General features: G+C 27.7%; 1 protein-coding gene across 1 annotated transcript; it reads right to left on the bottom strand.

The window, feature by feature from the left end:
• On the bottom strand, positions 1-8181 carry LOC147808135 (uncharacterized). Its single transcript, XM_087166637.1, has 2 exons — positions 7966-8181; positions 1-579 (listed from the first exon to the last, which is right to left on the bottom strand). The coding sequence occupies exons 1-2, from the start codon at positions 7986-7988 to the stop codon at positions 198-200; spliced, it is 405 nt and encodes a 134-aa protein (XP_087022763.1). The 5' UTR covers positions 7989-8181; the 3' UTR covers positions 1-197.
• Positions 8182-14336: the final 6155 nt, after the last annotated feature.

The raw sequence follows: 14336 nt of genomic DNA, 5'->3' as shown, positions 1-14336 counted from the left end.
ACTAACTTACTATACACATCTGCGTTTATATATTCTTCAATCTAATTCATACAACATTACTCAAATAATATTTCCCTCATTTATTGCAGAGACCGAGTACTCTTCTATCATCGCGTGCAAACATGGGTACGGGATTTGATTTGTTAATTAAAATCGCGTTCTTTAAAACACCTATTTAACCCCCCAATTTTCTGCTTCTATGGTACATCTTTTTTTGCACCAATATCTTTAGGTTTTACCCATTTGTATGGATTAGGCTTTTGCTTTTCTAACTTTTCGAGCAGCAATCGGAAACTGTTGGGTTGCTCGTTCTCCTTGTTCTCGAAGAGCTCTATTTTTCTGGGACCAATGTGTCGGTAAATGCACTTCAGATTTCTGCAGGCGGCATTATACTTGCAGGTTGGATGCTGGAAGTGGCACTTTTGACCCATGCGGCACTTCGGAAAAAATCGGCACCTGGGAGTTTGCTGAAGTTTCTCTGTTTCAGGATCTCTTTTCATACTCTTGCTGTTTTTAGTAGCAATATCTTCAACCGCTTTTCTCTTCATCTGTTGAAAGGGTCTAACAGGTGCAGAGATTCTGAAAAAAAATATAAACAATTAAATCAAAACACTTCATAAAAAAAGCAATGTATCAGCAATGGTAATATTAAATTACGCCGTAAAAAGTTTCAAAACTAATGACGGAAAAAAGTACTGGCAGTCAGTGTGCTGGTGCGTCTCACAGTAAAATTTTTCGGGACAATATTTATATACTGCAAATTTTGCAATAATATTTACTGTAAAATCACTAAATAACCGTAATTAAATAAATAATTTTGTTAAATTAAAGTGATTTCAAAAACTAATGCATAGAATTTTATTAGAGGCGAAATAGTCTGTTGGTTTGGTAGGGCGTTGGAACCATGTCCGAGAAGCAGTGAGCTCTATCCCAGACTAGCGAAGACTCCCCGTGTATAGTAAATGGCACTGTCAGATCACTAAAACCTCCAAGTTCCCAGAACAAATCAGTTACTCTGAACTCTAACTAATCGCTTTCTGATTTAGGTCAAAATTACGATCTGTGGATGTATGAATTGGTTCATCCTTTAGCATGGGCTGAGACGGAAGTGTGGGGCTGAAGTCGTGTTCTTTGAAATAGATGGCGCCACTGAAAGCAGGAAAATGCACCATATGCCTTGGTTGGTTTCACATAACACATTTGCTGGTATTTGGCAGGTGGCATTAGAAACAATAAAAACATATAATTTTGCAGTAACAATGGATTTTACAGTAAAATGGACTTTGAAGATGATGCACTTAGGGTGCCAGTAATTTTTACCATAATTTATTTCAGAATTTTTTACAATGTACACAGCATTTCCAGTGTCTGCTTAGTTAATTCTACATGACACTTTTCTTGAACATATTAGAGAAAAAATCACATACATGGAGTGGTTCAAAAACTGCATGACTCGAAAAAATTAACGACATAAATTAATTTTAAGCATTCTTTTCCTAAAAATTTTACTTTAATTATGGGAATTTTAAAGTAAGACTTTTAGATCAAAAAACTTAAGCTTAAACAGCTTAAGTGGTATCTTGTTTCCCTTATAACCTGATATAACTTTACATCTGATGACTCCAAAAACTATTCGCCCATATTGCAAGTATGAAAGTGAAAGCATTCACAGAAACAATTCAGCACATGATAGTTCATAGAAATAAAGCACACAATGGTTGTTACACTGTGAAATTTTTTTAATTAAATTACGATATAAAGTACATCGTCTGTGCGTGCATCAGCAGTGCAATCCAGATTTACCATAAAATAAGATACTTAAAAATCTTACAGTAATATTCATTTAATTAAAGTGATTTTACGATAATTATTACTGCAAAAATTACGATATATCAAATTTCTTGCTCCGTAACATGCTCCAGTAAGAGTGGATTTTATGGTAAAAAGTAACGACACCATGAGTGGCGGTACTTTATACCGTAATTTGATCCGAATTCTCTTACAGTGTTCAGAATATGGAGTATTTGCTGTTTATAAGCATAGTTAAATGGATATAAATCTTTTAAACTCATTAGTGAGAAATTTCGGATTTTTAAAAACAATTTAAAAAATTCAACTATGAGTCATAAATATTTTTCCAACATAAACTAAATTGAGATATTATTTTCTAGGTTTTATCTTTCACAGCTCTATATTATGGTCCTGGTGAAAAAAATTAATCCATTAATTCATTTACTAATTACTTTGCATGAAGTAAATTTAATGAAATTTGTAATATCTATAATACATCTGTAATAATACAGGGTGTAGACAAAATAATGGAAATACTTTTATACCACAACATTTTTTTAAAATTTCTTCGAAAATACTTAACGAATTATTTTATAACTTTAGAAGTATGTAAATCATATGATTTCTCATACATATCAATAAACTTTAAAGCTTCTTTTAGGTTTGAGGGACTGACAATGGTGAAAACAAACGGGAAAAATTGCTTTTGAACACTCTATACCAAACAATGTAATAATAGATTTGTATTTATTGAAATATTTTAGTTCTTATATACAATGGTTGCACAAAATTTAGTAATCCTGTTTACAGATATATAGTTATTATAAAAATTTGTTTTTTTGCCTTACGCTGTTTTCCTATAACTTCAATAAAATTAATCAAAATATTTAGAGAAAATTAAAATTAATTACAAAATGCTTGCTTTAAAATTTGAGAAAAATTCGCTTAAAACTGCACAAGATATGAGTAATTAAAGTTGTTTTTCTTTTGTACTTCACATGAGCGAGGAAAATTTTACATTCTTTTTTCACAATTTTGTAGTGAATCTTATTTGGCAACTAATCAAAAATCTTACTTGAATATCCTAAAAACGTAAAAAGTTCCAAGCAGTTTTCTAAGTTCCAAAGTTTAAAAGTTCCAAGCAGTTTCTGTACTTTTTAAAATGAAGCCCAAAATGATCAGGAGTCTCCCCCAATTTTACTTAACAATTTTAAAGTCATGGAGCAATTTTTAATAAAAATGACCATATCTCCATACATATTTGAGTCATGCTTACGAAATTTTGGGTAATTATAGTAAACCAAAATAACTGTCACAAATTGCAAAACTATTGCTATATTTTTTGGCACAGAATGATTAAAAACATTATTTTCGGTTTATAATATATTGTCTGTCCCTCAATCCTTTGAACTTCATTTACATGTAGGAGAAATTATAGGATCTAAACACTTCTAAAGTGATAAGATAATTTGATTATCCGTATCAACGAATAAGATAACTTTTTGAGGAACATGAAAAAAAAATTATAAGTATAAAAGTGTTTCCATTATTCTGTTCACCCCCTGTAACTTCTTAAGATCATATGTCGCATAATTATGGGTTTTGGAAGTTTAAAAACATCTTGCGTCCTGAAAATAGACGATATTTTTCAAATGAAGGAAAACAGCTCCTTAAAACCTTTTTTTTTATTTTAGTATTAGCCCTGTAATTTCAGTATAATTTTAGTGTGACATGGTGATTTGGCTATTAATGGCCTAAAATCGAAAAAAAAAACCAAGAAAGTGGTAAAATGATGGAAAGGCAATTAATCGACGCAAATAAAAATAAAATTACTGAAAAAGAAGTAAAAATACAAGCAAAATACCTAGCCAATATTATTAATGTTTAATAAAGATAAAACCAACATTTTAACAAAGAGGGATGGTTAGTACTAAACTTATCTATCAAAAAAAGGATATAATCTTGTGAAAAAGATTTTATTGTACTTTCTATATTCATTTTCTTAAATACTTTATCTGGAACAGTTTTAACTATAAAAAAAATGTTGAAAATTTTTTTTTGAATTTGCAGAAAAGCACTGTCAGCTCAAGTATCAGCATAAGACTGTTTATCTCTCGTAAAAATACTGTTTTTTTTTCCTTCAAAAAAACGGGTGCTTGTTTTTTTACCAGATAAGTAGGGGAGAGTGGGGTCAATTGTAACATTTTTTACTTAACTATTTTTAACTAACAAAAAATCCAATATATTATTAGTATTAATTGACAGACGAGTAAAGTAGACTATCCTCTACTAGAAAAAAAAATAAATACCTGATTTTAAATGTTATTATATTAGTTATTAACAATTTTTGACAGTCGAGCACTTGTTACAATTGTCCCCACTTACGGGGTCAATTGTAACAGTTCATAAATTCAACTAAAACATAGTTAATTATACATAGTATCATAGTTGTGATATATTTCTTTATTGATCAAAATAGTAGTTATATTTTAGGAGTAAAAATAATAGTGAGCAGAGACCTAAAGGGTTAAGCTTTTAACTTTAAGGGGTTAAAAATTTTAATTTATGCTGTGAAAGGTGACAAATAAAATAATGCGCATGCAACATAATATAAATGATATAGGAAACTATTGGTGGTTCTTAAAGACTTAAGTAATGGTTTGTTAACATAAAATTATTTATTTTCAGCTGTTACATTCGTCCCTTTACTTATTGTTACAATTGTCCCCAAGACGCCATTTCAGCTTCATTTGTTAAAAACAATGCTAGTTAATTAGCAAAACTAATATTTTTTTTATTGAAATGTTAATTAAGGTGTCCACTTACATATTCGGTTACTAATTTTTATTTGTTTAAACAAAATTACTTTGTTACAATATAATATTCTAATACCAAAAAAAGTACTTGCGTGGCGTGAAAATATCTTTTGCGATCTAACTCTTTCAAAAGTACATAAAAATGGTTGCCATCAGGGGTGTACATGTAGATTTATTAAATACACCTTGTGCGCCACCTAGGAACCAAATCTAGAACCCGACACTCGAAATTTTTGCTCTGTTACAATCGTACCCTGTTACAATTGACCCCACTCTCCCCTACTGTTATTTCTGAAAATTCTGTTATTTCAATAAAAACTTCTACGAAAAATGTATTCCTTCATTCTGGTCAGTGCATGCCAGGAGCAGCATTCGTAAGACCATTCTCCGTGACGCTGAGATTCGAACCTGGGTCATCTCAAATGGTCCTCTATGCTACCGGAGCATTAGGCATCTCAATATGAAGAAAATCTTATACTCTTTTTGTCTTAAAAAAGTTTTTGAAAAAATATATAAGTGTAAAAATGTTTAAATTATAGAGGCCTACCAGAATAAAAATGCATGGTAACTTAATGAGCCAAAAAAATTTTATATTAAAGAAATACATTGCTAAAGTATGGATTTGAAAATAAAATTGGATCGTAGTTTTATTTATACGATGTTAATATCTTTAAATATTTCCTGAAAAATGAGAGCAAGTATTTTTCGATACTTCTCTACTACTTTCTATACTTAATCGTAAAATGATTTGAAAAAGAAAGAGTGATTATAAAGTGCGAAAAACTGCTTTGCAAATATACAGAGAATGTATGCAAAAATAACAGGACGTTTTTACAGTGAGCGGATAACAGTTGAAAACAGGAACAGTTTTTTAAACAGTTTTTTGTTCTGGGAAGTTAATCTTTACAGTATACGATAAATCTTTTAACTTAGGACTCACTTATTATTTACAGCCAAATTCGGAGCTAATAGTTCGTGAATCAATATATCGTGAAACATCGATAATTTTAATTTATAGCGAAAACGATATTTAAAATATATCCTAATGATATTTAGTACATACGAAAAATCTTAACATAAGCTAAATATTGATAAATATCAACACACGATGAATATCAAAAAGTATAAGCGCAAAAGTAATATCGACAAACGATAATATCGTCACAAAATCAGTAAAACCCATCCGTGAAGATGAGAACCTTTTCCCTTACTACAGTATTCAACAGCCCAATGACATACATACGGCTATTCTTGCAGTACGTGATATATCAGTAAATTAGCGGTTATATCTGTATATATTTTACCTCTCTTTTACACCAGCATATTTTCTTTAAAATTTCTTTACATTATAACTGAATTTTGGAAAATAACTAAGATTGAAATTTTTTTTTTTAAAATTAAAATCACATATTATATTAGTTAATTTTTCATTATCAATTACAAAAAAATCTAATTAAATTTGACGTAAGTTAATATTTTCTGACGTAATTGGATCAAAAATTTCTACTCATAAGCAGCTAAATAAATGATCAAAGGGCTTAAATCCCCTTCTAAATCTTAATGTCACTGATTAAAAATTACTATTTTTCTTAAAAAAGATAAATTTGTAAAAAAAGATTCATTTTTATAAGCTTTTAACCCATTAATTTTCTAAAGAAAAGAAACTATATTTTTTGAACGCAATGTAACCACTTTTTCTTACATCCATTTTCGCAAGTAAAATGAAGAAATTTTATTCCTAAAAAGATATTTGACAAAATTTTAACATCACCACATTTTTTAAGTAGCAAAATTAATTCTGAAGTTAGTAACTTTGAACCATTTTCCCGAATTAGGTACCAAACCAAAATAAAGTAGTCAATGCGCGCATTGCAGCAACTACAGGAGTGCCTACTATTGACTGTGACAAAATTATGTTATTTTATACAATTATAGCCGGGGGGAAAAATAAATCATTAACAAACCATCGTCTTAAATTTTTTATCAAAATTCATATTAAAGAAAAAAAAATCATGCACTATTTTACTCCTCCAAAATATTAAAAATCACTTCCTCTATTTCCTAAATTTTCCTCTAATCTATATCAATAGATGCAATATATTTCATTCCCTTCATTAGGAGAAACAAAATAGGAAAATCTAAATTTGAATAGGTAATTCCTTCTCTGACAGACAATTTTCATTTAAATAACCTAAGTGCAAAAGAATACAGAAATTGCAGTATAAAAAACTTCTTAATGAATTAATGCTCTCTATACAAAACAATTGTCATTCATAATCATTTTAATTATGAAATTTTAAATGAAAAATTCTTCGGGGAGCCTTAATGACGAGTGATTTCATCAAATAAATCTGACATTAAGTTTAAATTACATTAGCTAAAAATCAAAAAGTCCTTACATTAAAATTAAATTGCATTATGCCACATTTATTTTGCTAAAAAAAGTATTAAAAAGGAGAGAGAAAGAACTGAGACATTTAGAGTAATTCCTGTCTCTCCAATACAGGATAAACTGATTCCTGATACCTCAGAATGAAATATTCTATAAAATAAATTAATAAGTACTTTAAATAATAAAATCTATTTCAGCAATCATCTTAGATAAATAAAATTTCTTTAAAAACTGTTTGTTAGGTCAAACATAAATAATTTAATCAACTAAATCTTATATTATTTAATCAAAATTACATTATATCGCATTTACTTCGCAAGAAAAGGTATTAAAAAAGACAGCAAGGAAAAACTGAGATATTTAGAGAGTGGGGCTTCGTTGCAGAATCAACTGATTCCTGAGACCACAGAATAAAATTCATTAAAAAATATTTTAAATAATGAATTCCACATCATCAATAAACTTAATTAAGTTTAACTAAAAACCACTTTCAGGAGAACAAAAACAAATTAGTATTAATTGGAAGAGTGGGAGAAATCAGATATTAAATGTAATTTCTGACATTTCAATGCAGAATCAATTAATTCCTGATATCACAAATTAAAATAATTTATAAAACAAATAAAATACTTTAAATACCAAAAACCATTTCATCCATAAACTCAATTAAATTTAGAAAAACTTTTGGAGGAGTTCAAAAACAAATTATTAAATCAATAAATCTTCTATTAAATTAAAATTACATTAAGTAATATTTACTTTCCTAGTTTATTTTCAAATATATTCAACAATTTCAAATACTAAAAAATTTCAAATACTAAAACTTATTCAGACACAGATGAACCATAAGAAACATTTTTTTTTCTAATTGGAACGCCTTATTTAATCAATAAGTAAACTAATCAATAATTAATGAAGCCTTAATTAATCAATAAATAAACCAGTAAAAAATAACGAAAAACTTACTTAATATCCTTGAGCAAAGACATCGTTAATGATCCTGCGTTAATGAGTTTTCCACAAAATCTTCAATCAAAATCTTAAAAAATTCACTACACCAATTTTACACCAAGTAAAGTAACTACACTTTTCTGCAAATCACTAACTCAAAGAAGTAAATCACTAACTCAACGTACAGCACCGAAATGAATACTACAATTTTAAAGTAACAGTTATGTACTTTTGCTGCAACAATAGATAGATACCTCCCATTGGTCAAACCTGGACAGGGAATCATAACTGATTGTCACTCGTGTCAAGTCATAACCTCCCCCCCCCCCCACACACACACAATTCTTTTCATGCAACATACAAACTATAAGAAATCATTCGGGGTATTATATACTTTGAAGCTCTTATCAATGATAATTACTCTTTGCAAGAATGACATGTCCTTGGGGCTAATTATGCCAAAGGAAAAGTTCTATAAAGCTCAACAAGCATTACAGAATTTTGTCACAATCCCTTAAAATTTAAGTATTTCGTTCAAATATTAAAAAAAAAAAACAGTTATTATTAGAATTCAATTAAGTAACATTGAATATTTGTGCAAAAATAAAATTTAATTACGGATTGTTTCATTGAAGCAATTTATAAATGATATAAACCTTCAAAAAAAGTCTTCAAATGTACTATCTAAAAGTTCATCTCCAACATTAATATTTGTGTTTAAGAGAAATAATTTTTACAAATAAAATCTTAAAACACTTTTGATTTGATATTATTCTCCATCTTATTGAGAATGATCTTTTTTGTTTAATGTAATTCGAAATGTCATTTGTAATTTTCAAAGATAGCTTATATGGATAGGGGCACTGTCAGTTTGGTTTTTCCACTGACAACAGAAAGGCTCATGAGTGTTTGTTGACAGTGTGTCCCCTGAAGAAGTGCTCTCTTCCAGGCACAAATATATTCTATTTTTTTTTACTTTTTCCTGCTTTAAAATTTTTTTCAATATCTAAACTTATATAGATAATATCAGATACTAAGGAGACTAACAATTTTTATTAATATCTTTAAAGTAATTTAAATGCATTTTCAATTATTTTTAATTTAGAAGTTTATTTTAGTTTTTTACATATTTTTTCTTTGCACTAAAAACGAGAATTTTAAGGAAAAATAATGTGAAATTTTGTAAGTGCTTACGGCAAAGTCAAATTTTTCATTTATTTTTTTTATTCTCTTCCCATTTTCTTCTTTATATTGGCGCATTCCATTTTCGCCTCGAAAATAACTTTGTGGATAATACTATAGGCTACAAATGATTCAAAAAAATTTACAATTCCGAAAATTTTACCCTAGCAACTATATCATTGAAACAATTTCGCTTAATTTTGCAATATTTGACGGAACATGTATAATAAGAGCGAAACATAATTAAAAATGTACCAGGTTTCATGCAGTGAACATGAAAAAAAAAGCATTCTAAATATTTTTTATGCAATTGTCACATTTTCACGCATTATAACTTAAGGGTTTTGCACTCTGACTTTGACTAAGTTGAGTAATTAGCGCAAAAAAATAGTTAAGTTGTGAAATCAAGCACAAAGTTAACTTTCTTTAAATAACCTCACGTTTTTTAAATTCCATTTAGATTTTTGACCATGAAAATATGGGTTGCTTATAACGTTTAAAATATGTTTTTAGAAGTTTCTTTAGGAGTGCGGTCAAAAGTTGAGATAAGCTATGGAAAGTGTTAAATGAGGTCCAGTAGTAAGTTGAAGAAATTATAAAAACTCATATAAAAGAGAAGACTTTCTTTTTCAGAAATCTTTGAGTTTTACAACACATTTAAGAAGTTCCACTCAAAAAAAAGCAATTGTCTCGTTCTTAAAATTGCTCATCTGATAAAGGAATTCAAAGTAAGGAGGAAAATTCAATCACTCCTGCTTCAATCTCCTAAAGGATATCTTTTATTTTCTCAGAAATGAGTTAATTTAAATAAAAATTTCTCAGAACAACACCTGCGAATTGACGACCACCCCCATAAGGTAGAGGATTGTTTGATGACGGGTACGGTTCGTCACAAACTTATTCCCCCCAAAATGAACAAAAGGCATTGCAAGGAGTGCTACAAAGGAACACTTGCTGCTAAATGATGGTCAAGATGACCCACCTAACACGCTCAAAATGTTTCCCCCACAGAGTTACAGAGGCTATAGGGTTACCCTATAGGGTATGTTCTGAATGCAAAGTCATGAACTTCGTCCGATCTAATATTTTAAAATTAGCTGCATTATTTATATTGTAATTAACTAATTGTAATTATTTAAATTATTTATTTTGTTTATGACTATGATTTAACTATTACATTCACAGCAACAAATTAGTTAACAAAAAATGATTTATCAATCGAATACAAATTAAAAAGAAAAAAGTGCATTAACATTTAATTAATTTTTTAATTTTACTTCTTTAAATTTGTTAATGGTGAGCATTTAGAATGCATTTTATAGATGCATTCTAATCATAATGAGATGAAATGGTTTTTCGCTCCTAAAAAACATATTGAATTAACATATTAATTTTAACAAGTCATCTGATTTCTCTGATTTAGTCTAAATTAAAAATTAAGTTTACATAAAAGGAAATGTATATATATTTACACAAATTAAAATATATGTGTATATATCTTCCAGCGTGCCATATTTAAATATGTTTCGTATTTAACGAAGTATAATCTAAACACATTGTCAATTCTAAAATTATAACCTAACATTTATTGTATATTAGAGTGTATTGTATATTAAAGTATATTGTATGATATACATGGTTATTATTATTTTTTTTTAACTTAACAATGTAATATTATTTTTCGAATTATAGCTATTCGAAACAAAATTGGATAGCTAGATAACGAAAAAGACTAATGAAAATTTTTAAAAAATTTTTGAAAAACCTAATGATATTGGGAAATTATGTTATATACTTTCAAAATATTTAAAAAATTTCAAGTATAAATTGAATGAAATATATTTAATGACTTTAAATTATTCTAAAAAAATATAGAGAAAACAATTTACAAAAATATCATTAACATAAACAATGTAAAAGTTAAAATCCTATGAAAATGAAGTTTTAAAGAAATATTTACAATTAAACAAGAAATGAAAAATTTGTTGTACTCCTTAAAACTATTACAGAGCTTTCATGAAGACTTATTTTATTAATAAGAATTATGAATTACGGGTTACAAAATTAATCCCAAAAATGAACAAAAAGTACGATTTAGTTTAAAAATGTTTGAAAAATAACAAAGATCGAGGAATAAGAATTATTATAGAGAAATTTTCAAAAAATATCATTTTCTTCGGATTTTCATTGACTAACAAAAAATCAAAGTAAACTGCGAAGTTTGAAAATTAAAATGTGAGGAAAGTGCATTTCAAATTTACATGACTAAATGTAGAAAGTAATAGAGTCAGACAAAAATAATTACTACACCAGGTATACTGACAAAAAATGCATTAAACTATGTCTGACGCACAAGGAAAGGAATGAATTAAGAGATTACTGAGCAACCTTAGAATCGTCAGCCCTGTGTATAACTAAAAATTGCAATGCTAGTAGTATGCTAGTGAAAATTGAGGTACGACTTTACTATCAATAATGGCAATCAAAAAAATCAAAATAAAATATCTGAAGTTTTTTTTAATGGAAATTAGAAATATCTACAATCAAAATTTCTTTATATAATTTTTTTTCTTTTTTTATTTTCATAATATATATTATATATATATTCGCACGTGTTCATCTCACCCTATTGATAAATCTATTACGTAGAGAATTAAAATTTTCAAAATTATAATTAACTTTAGTGTGTAAAACCAGAAATATATGCAAACTAAGAATACAGAAATTTAATTTTAAGCAATATTCTATTTTGTATATTTTATTAATATAGAGTTTTGTTGACGAAATTATTCTGTCGACATCGGCGATTGTATACACCTTGGCTATTGCATTGGCACTTGCTGGACAAAAGCAGTGATTGTTTTTTTTAGAAAATAATAAATAAAGATTTATTTTTCAGCTTTAAATTATAACATTAAAATATTATTTTAAATTATAACATTAATATATATTAATTAATATATATTAATTAATATATAATTATAGCATTTATAGCAATAGGAAAGAAAATTTAATTAATACAAAAAGTAGGTTTTTGTTAGTAAACGATTATATTATACCCTAATAGCGACGAAAAAAATTAATATAATAAAGAAACAAGGTTCTATTAGTTTTTATAATACATTAATTATTATCTTTGAGATTTGAAATGAAAAGTCATTTTTAAAGATTAAGAGTTCGTTAAAGAATACAACTTAAAAAGAAAAATTGTAATTTTAAAAACTTATAAGGGAGCTAACACTACACTTACTTATGCCAACTGGTATAATTTGAGTATCGTAAATTAAAATGAATTGTTATCTTATATTAAATTGAAAAATTAAAATGCGCATAAATTAAACTAAAAATGTAAACTAACATTAAAACTATTGAGAACTATTGTCAAAACTATTGCAAATTTAAGAAATTCTATTTGCGATATGCAGGTTACCTTAGAATGTATCGAAAACTGGAATACATTTTCTGATAAACTTTTATTTGTATGCAGAAGTTGTTTTTCGTATTTTTAACATACTTTTGATGCAGAACATCACTAAAGGTACAAGAAAATTGAAGTTTGTCTTTTATTTTCATCAACTTACAGAAAAAACCATTAAAGGAACGCTTGTTCTTTCACTGGTTTTTCATCGCCTGGGGGATCCAGTGAATAAACAACCCCTTATGTCAGTACTTTGTTATGCTATGATGCTTAAAAAAAAAACAATAAAACGTAACTTTAACAACTAAATTTTGAATTCTCTTTTTTACAATGAGAAAAATAAAACTATTGCATGCAATTAATTCCACTACAAACGTATAAATGTAAGCACAAGGTGAAGAAACAAGGTGTTGCAGAGATAATAAAAAATTCAAAATTTTTTCCAGATAAGTCTATTTGACCAGGTAATTCAAAACATTGCTAGATGACTTCCTATTGTTTGGCAGTAAGCTACTGTTAGCAATCACTCTAAAGAAAAACTTTCAAATTCTTTTTTTTAATCAATATATATGAAATATTCCTTCACTGGTTGGTTTACCTTATATAAGCTTTACTCTATAGCTATATGGAGTACAAATATATTTGATCTTATATCGAGTTTCACTATCAGTTCGAAATCTACAAAAATGAGAAAATAACTGGAAGAAAAGAATTATTATTATTATTTTTTTAAATGGGAAACTTTTAAACGAGATATAAGATGAAATAGTCTTAAATACTTAGTGTAGCTTTTCAATTTGTGAGAATCGAGTTCTCTCAGTTAATTCTCATAAAATGTTCATTTAAAATAAATTTTATCTTTAAATGAGTTGCAAGAATTCCTTATTATTTTCTTAAAGAGAGAAAAGTTGGAGATTTATTTCGTATTGTTATTATTAATCATAAAACTCCAACTTTTCATCCGCTTTTCTTTTAAAAGTTAGTAAGAAATTCTTGTAACATATTTTAAGATAAAATTTATATAAAATGAACAGGATGTTTGATAAAATGACTGCGACTATATCAACTCAATTCTTATATTACACTTAATATTTTGATTTTTGTTTTTGCTGGCAAAACCATAGAAGTGTTGTTGTTTTGTAAATTTAATCTTACTCTTAAGCAATTACTTGGAGGAAATTGTTTTTAAATTTTATTTACAAAACACTGAGTATGACTTTTATACATAATAATGCATTTAAACATGCTCTAATCAAAATTTTTTTATTCACAATAAATCAATTAAACAAAAACAGTAATAATAATAAGAAAAGTTCATCAATTCTTTTATTTCAGAATTTATAATTCAGCATCATTTGTAAAATTTAATAACACATAACGATAATAAAAATGTAATGATAAATGCAAGATTATTAGCAAAGGCATCATATTTTAGTTGTAAATCTAATTCTGATTGCAATATCTTACATTTATTTCTCTGCATAACTTGATGTAATATATTCTTATATATTAATGTGGGTCGGGCTAATCGCCAAGATAATGTTTGATTTCTATAAATTGCACCTCTCACATGTCAAATAGAAGAGAGACCTTCCTAGAAATGCAATCCGCATGCTGTTAGCAGTGTGGAGGGGGGGGTATAATTGAGGCAATTAGGAAGCACAGTAAAGAGAGGTAGCAAAGAGGGATACAATTCTCTTCATTCTCTCCAATGTATAACTAACTACCAGCAAGATTTGATTAATTCTTAAACTATACTCCTAACACCTGTTCAGAGCAACAAATA

The sequence above is a fragment of the Parasteatoda tepidariorum genome, chromosome 6 (assembly GCF_982258835.1).
Source record: "Parasteatoda tepidariorum strain Cologne lab strain chromosome 6, Ptep-v5.0, whole genome shotgun sequence".
NCBI classification, from domain to species: Eukaryota; Metazoa; Arthropoda; class Arachnida; order Araneae; family Theridiidae; genus Parasteatoda; species Parasteatoda tepidariorum.
This window is presented reverse-complemented; position numbering and strand designations above follow the sequence as displayed.